Below are 7,131 nucleotides of genomic sequence, written 5' to 3' on the forward strand. Positions count from 1 at the left end.
TACCTGCATAAAAATACAACTTTCTGAAAGAAAGCTCAGTTTCTCCAGGTCTAATACATATTCCTATAATCTAAAAATATTCCTAAAATAACATGCATTTCTTTAATATAATGGAACAAAAACCCCAATACTGTACATATAGCAAAGAAAAGCAACATGTACCAACAAGGGTACAAACTGGTGGCTGAGACTGCAAAGAGATGTGTCCAGTATGAGGTAAACTGATAATGAAGACTTACCTCCAGAAACTGGAGCATCCATGAAAACAGCTCCCATTTTTTCAACTGCTTTGGCTAATTCTTTTGAAACTGAAGGGTCTATAGTACTGGAATCTATTAGCAATGAGCCTTTCTTCACTTTCCTAAAATAAAGATTAATTATTCAGTATTTGTTGCACAAGACATCTGCAACTATTACCCCAGCACTGGCTTTCCTCAGCATGATAAAAGTACAGTCACTTTCCGGTACCCTAATAAACACAAAGTTTTAAACTCTGTTGAGCAAGATCTGCTCAGTATGTATACTCCTGAGTGTCTATACTCCTGAGTATGTATACTACACAATTTTGAATAACTCAAAACGCAATAAAACCTGAACACAAAAAAGGATGTTCTTCCTAATCACTTTTACAAAAAAATTACACAAAAAGGCTGCACTAGGAAAACCTGCCGTCATACAAGCTTGAGCAGTATATCATGTACAAAACATCTAATATGCATTCTAAGCAACTGAACTAAATGTTGATACAGCCTAAAATTTAATATATAGCAATACAATTTTCTTTCTCTATATATATCTACAGTATCTTAAGTTCTTATCAAAATAGCCCAATTGCATTTTTAATCATTGCTACAATTTATTGTACATAAAGATCATAACTAACAACACAAAAGCCCACTGCAGATTTAAAGTGAAGCATGGAGAAAAATGTTAGGTTTTCTCACTGATAGCTAGTAAATTTAGGCAGAAAAATTGTATCCCAAACTGTAGAACACAGAAAGTTGTAGATGTGTTTAAAAAAATGCAATGAAAGTACACTTTTTAACAAGCCCTCAACAATAAAATATTGATTATATGTTTTTCCCTCTTTTCATTCAATTGCACTGTGATTTAACATCCACTGGACCAGCAAACACCACAACTTTTCAGTCATAAAAAGGTCAGTAATTTAAAGTTATGTATGACAGACAAAGAGCCTTGCTGCACCTTGCGTGCTGTTGCCAGTACAGTGAATTTCACTGAATCAAATTATCTAGATAGCTGGAAATAGTCTCTCAATATACACATAGAGCTGTGGACCCCACTGTAGCTCCAGATTCAAATAGCGCCACATACACAGAACTTGTCCTTTCCCTCAGAAGGGATGAGCTGCTGCAGTTAGTTTGCAGTGGAAAACCAGTGTGGCAGATATGGTACTACATCATCTCCCCTTCAGGAGATCTGTTCAGGACAAAGAGCAGTGGCACAGGCTCCTCGGTAACACAGCAAGATGACTCAGTTAACCCTTAAACACCCCAGAGCATCAATGTTTTTTTCAGTAAAGAAGCTTTTTCAAAAGCTTCAGGAAATTATCAAAGTCAAACCATTCACAAAGGATCAGGTCACTCAGAGCGACAATTAACCACTACTGTCAAATTATACTTTATTCTTTTTAATAAAAACATAGGCTGAGAAACTGCAGCAGCACAGGACTGCTTTCCACATCCTCTGCTCCCCACAGTATTTTCCACACTAGGTACTCAGAAGATGAACTGGCTGTATTATATCAGTAAGTACTGCCAACCGGTTTTCAAACCACTGCCATCCTGCATACAACTCTCCCATAGCTGTTTGCCCAGCTTTTCGGGACCGATCCAATTACCCTTCCTCCTTGAAGGGTCTAAGCTACGGATACTTAGATCTGCTCAGTCCTACTTTGTGGGGAATTAAACTATGGACAGTAAGGGAAGGAAGCAACTATTATTTTCCATAGTGGAAGGAGAATAGAAAATTCCTCTCCTCTATTTAATTTTCTAATCACTTCACCTTAATATTGCCTATAATCAATAATGAAAAAAGCTATCATCAGTTTTAGACAATCTATTATAATTTTGTCTGCTATATGTTTCTTCCTTTACATTATTAACCTGGATAGCAGTAAGATCCTACATGACCATCAAAGATATTCAGTAGCCTTAGTCAGCCTGCTAGCAGCAGTGCACACATGGCCAGAAGAGTCTTTTAAATACTATTTTTTAATTTGGCAAGTCGAAAAATTCTGAGTATTAGAATTCTGCAAACTATGGATTTTCGGCTCAGTGGAAATCCCTCTGCAAAAGTTAAAAAACACTGTTTCAGATTAAATGGACTCTTTAGATATTTTCTTGTGTAATAAACAGAGAATAAGAGTAGAAATCAATAAAGCCTTGTCAGCTATTTTATGTTAATTCACTTTAATATTATGAGACGCAATGGCATCTCTTACAAACATTTCCGTTACGGGATTTCAAATTAAAGAAAAAAGTATCTGAGCAAATAATTGTTGCCAGCAAATATTCTAGTTATACTCATCAGTAGTACATTACATTAGGCTAAAAGAAACATGCAGCCGAGAAGGTAGATAATAGTCAGTTATGTTGTCTCAAATTCACATAAATTATTATTCTACTTAAAATAAAATAAAGACTTGAGCCAAAAGCCATTCAAAAGCGTGCACAGCTTAAGAGAACTCATGTAATTAAAAATATCAATAGTGACAAAACAGAGGAGAACATCAAGTGCCCCGAAGGCACAGCAAGAGTTACAGCAACAGCGATCATTTGGCAAACTGTGTAACACAGCCTTCAGTAGGAGTGAGAATTCTCCGGACTACAGCAAATTCTTACTTTAGAATTCCATTTGCTCCAGTGTAAACTTCTATCGCATTGGGACTAGAAGGCAGCATGGTAATAATTCTGTCTGCTCTTTCTGCTACATCTGCTGGGGAATCTGTTACCTTTAAAAGAAAAAAAAAAAAAATTATATAAGCTTACATTTCCGGAAAAAGAAATGTCAAACATGTTTGCTGAGTTTGTTTTTAGTATTTGCAGGTCACCAGTCACAACTAAGCTAGGTAAAAAATCAGAACACAAGACAAACTCTGCCCTCTTAATGGAAATGTTAATTAATTGGATTCAGCACCAGAAAAAATAAAAAAAAAAAATTGAAAAGGATGTCATGTCCCAGAAGTTCCTCCAGAACATCCATCAAAGGATTCCATCAACGCATTCATGAATCTTCAATTTATTATAAACCATGCATATATACAAAATATTGCTCTACAATGAACAACACTAAGGATGGCAAAAATCTCACTTTTTTCCTTGGCTTTTACACAGCATTGGAAGGGAGGAAGACTGAGGAAAAAAGAAAAAAAGGCTTAATGCACCTCTGAGCCTCCCCTTAAAAAAATCAGATAAACCAACTGATGATTCTTACAATATTATGGCTGACATTTCCAAAAAAAAAAATAAAAAATTATCAGCTCAAGTATACTTCACCAAAAATGTCTGAATAAGTTTCCAAATATATTGTTAGCTATTTGTTGTTAAATAAACATACCTAACTTACCTTCCCCAGCTCATTCTCAGAGGCAGGCAGTATGGTATTTAAGATACATACGCAGCAAGTGAAATACTGACAGCTAAAGTACTGAGCTTTGCCAATGAACTCAAAGAACCTAGAGTTTTACCCAGAAGGCATTTGTCACTAGTATTTTTGTCCAATACTAGTTTTAAATAATTAATTCCTTTAAAATATGCATTGTTAACAGTCATAGCTCAGGGAAAACAGCAACAAAAACAACAGCTTATTCTTTTATCTTCAGTCCATGAGGATCAAACCTGATTTCCCTCATTCAGGTAGTTTTAGTGAAAGGAATTAGGTTCCAAGCAGGAAGCAAGATGAGCAGAAAGTAGATTTTGTTTGTGGATAGGGCTTGTGGTATTTATTTTCCACTTGTTGTTGCTGAATGATGAAGAGGAACCTTAATATTACAATGCTAGATATACTACGTAGCTTGGGTTTTAAAACTTTAAGAAACGCCTTAACCAAAATTTTGTATGCAGATATCAGTCAGTGTGAATAAATTATAAGTTCCATATCCCATGGCTTGAGGATTAAAGAAATTGCAGTTTAACAACTACCTCAAAAATTGGTTCCTTTCCATAATGTAGACAAATCAACAAATTTATGACCTTGTTCCACCATTCCTTATCTATTTTTAACTATTTGTCATCATTTTTGTTAGTTTTGATACTAAAGGCATTTATATAAATGTATTACCTTTAATCTACAATAAAGCATTATCTATAATGCTTTTATAAGGTCTCAGCATCAAAGAAAGCAAGGTCTATAAACATTTGTAAGAACTGCTGAATACTATCTTTAAAGATTCCTGGGATACACCATGATAAACTTCTTGATTTCCGTTTTACTTACTGCAAAATAAGTAAAAGAAGGGAAGATTGTATATATCCACTGAGCAAAGTGCTCTCTCTCAAAAAAAGTAAAGAAACTGGCATAGGTGGGACTTAGAAACATGCAGATTTTGTTTTGAAAGAATAAGTTAATACTACACAAAACATCTGGTAAAATGCACAGTTATACAACGAAACATACTCTAGTCCAAAGAACAAAGGTTAGGAGGAATAAATGAGGCAATTATAAGCAGAAAAGCTTCTATACCTGATTAATTAATTTTATGACTTGCTTCTCTGGGGACCAGAGAGCTCTTTATACAGGAGTATGACACCTTTGTCTTTAGTTCTGAGTATCTCTGGTTTGCTTCAGCCCCAATGTGTATTATTAGAGCAGGAGAGACGAAGTAAGTAGCAAAAAATGTGGGAATGGAAGTGGGAATTGTCATTCCTGACTTTTTGGTACTGTAACAAATACGATTAATAATCCCAGAGAAAACCTACCTACCCACCTGGTTCGATAAGCAGCAAACAAAACTTTTTTTTTATTATTTGGGACGTCCTGTCTCAGAAATAAAGTGGAATGATTTGAAAGCTATTAAGAAACATTAAGGATTTGAAATCATTAAGAATATGTGTGTAACTTTAAAAAACATATCAAATACTACTAATTGCTGATTACTAACATAGATCATACTGGCTCAGAGCACCACCCCAGCAAGTTTTGTACATATTCTGATACTTACCAGTTCAAGCAAACTTTTGCAATATGCAACTGGATAGGGAAGACTTTTCCTCATACTGATCATTGGTTTATGTCCTTCAAAATGCGCATCTGCTTATATTTGTTCCAGAACGCGTCCCTATTTTTTTCTTTATATTGGTGATAAGTCAATTAATAATTCTGCGTGCCTGAAATACCATTCTCACTAAACACATTGAAAAAAGCTCTATTTTTATGGTGCTTTATGGACTTGAGTAACACTCTCAAACTTCCAAATTTGAGATATGATTCAAAGGTATGTAAACTGAAGCAACGTAACTGTGTGACACATACGCACTCCGTTGTGTGAGAAAGTAAGTGATAACTATGAGGAAGGGGAAAGAGACAGTAGAGCATGGAGGGAACCCATTTGCTCACAGCACTGTTCAGTATTCTCCCTTGTTTGCAGCCCTGCAACTTTCTCCAAGTTTCACCCCAAGTGGTTGCATATGCTGCAACCAGTTTTCCCCTTACTATTCCCCATCAGCAGGCAGGGGGCTGCCTCCTGACATAAACTACCTCCCGGCTCTTTACTTCAGAGGCTAAAGAAAGTGGAGTCACAGAATATGCAGACTTATGATCAAACACGCCTCATCCACCATATACTTTAGTAGTAGCAATGACTTCATACAATGGACATTTGACAACATTAAATGTCTCTTCAGGGTCATCTTTTCACCTCTGTAACACTCCTAATGGTTTTACTCTACCAGCCAGACCAAAGAGAAAGCAGCCCTTGGAGCCCAATGTTCCTTCTACGGTAGTTTCTACAAGGCCCCCTGGACCCACAAGTTTCCAAGTCCTGAAAAAAATGTTGGGTTAGGATTTACACCTATAGATCAAGAAGAGGAAGTTATGTTCACATATTTTCTTTAAGTGTGTTTTATTTGTATTTAAGCCTACCCGTGTATTCTCTTAGTGATTTACAATCTTAAAACACAGTTTTGGCTTTATTTTTAAAAGCACTACAGTTTACCTTTAATATCAGATGTTAAGCCTTGCTGTGGATGTCAAATGATCTATTACTATGGCAATAAGCCACCCAAACGGGCAGCCACAGCAAAGAAATCCCACTCCACGACATGAATTAAAAATACAGCCAATTGTCCAAAACAGACTTCCTTTCCATTTGCCCAGCACCTTACTCAAGACAGGTCTGGTTCATCCCTGAGGGTCTCAGCAGCTTTAACAAAATAAAAACAGTAGCTAGGAAAACAAGCTGAAAAGCTTACTTTCCCACTTAAAGCCAAGATTCTGTAATTATTCAGAGGGAGCTGCAATTAATTATCAACAGGTGCACTATATAATTTTATCTTTCGGGAATCTTGACGTTACCTCATTATTTAAAACAGCTGCAATTAGCTCCAATAGTTTAGACTTTCAAGTCATACAATTCCTCTATCTCGATCTACCTACAGTTTCCTTGCCACTGCTGGAAAATTTCCTCCTATCCTCTATGCTGTCACATCAGAGTATTATTTTTTCATTGGTTTCTTCTTACTTGAGCATATTTTTTTGTTTCAGTGTTTTATGTACCTACCGATTCAACCACAACTATCTAAACTACTGTGGTTTTAAAGTATGTCAAAAACATTCAAATATGTTTCAGACACTTAGAAAAGACAGTCCCAACCACCTGAGAGACGGAATGCATTAATGGGTGTATTAACGGATCAACAAAAGCAATAGCACAGACTGGAATGGGGCCAAGATTTCTCAGGGTATATGGCAGGAAGGTAAACCTCCTTAATGTGATCAATTTCCTTCCCTTCTTTTTCCTTTTCATTCCTTCCTCTTCTCTCACCATAACTTTCCTCACCTCCAAGAGAATAAGCACTTAAATAATTAGATTTTTCCCCTGCCCCTGAGGACTGCACCTTGAAGCAGCAGGAAAGCTCATATGTCCCTATAACCCTTACAGCTATGCCAGCA

At 36.3% G+C, this 7,131-nt stretch overlaps 1 protein-coding gene across 1 annotated transcript in view; it reads right to left on the reverse strand.

The window, feature by feature from the left end:
* HIBADH (3-hydroxyisobutyrate dehydrogenase) overlaps positions 1-7,131 on the reverse strand; it is a 77,359-nt gene that overhangs the window by 69,636 nt on the left and 592 nt on the right. The window contains exons 2-3 of the mRNA XM_009887181.1: positions 2,865-2,974; positions 240-361 (exon numbers count right to left, since the gene is read on the reverse strand). Coding sequence (XP_009885483.1) covers positions 240-361; positions 2,865-2,974 — 232 coding nt within the window. The remainder of the gene's footprint in view (positions 1-239; positions 362-2,864; positions 2,975-7,131) is intronic.

This window comes from Charadrius vociferus, unplaced genomic scaffold, assembly GCF_000708025.1.
Source record: "Charadrius vociferus isolate BGI_N301 unplaced genomic scaffold, ASM70802v2 scaffold366, whole genome shotgun sequence".
Lineage (NCBI taxonomy): Eukaryota > Metazoa > Chordata > Aves > Charadriiformes > Charadriidae > Charadrius > Charadrius vociferus.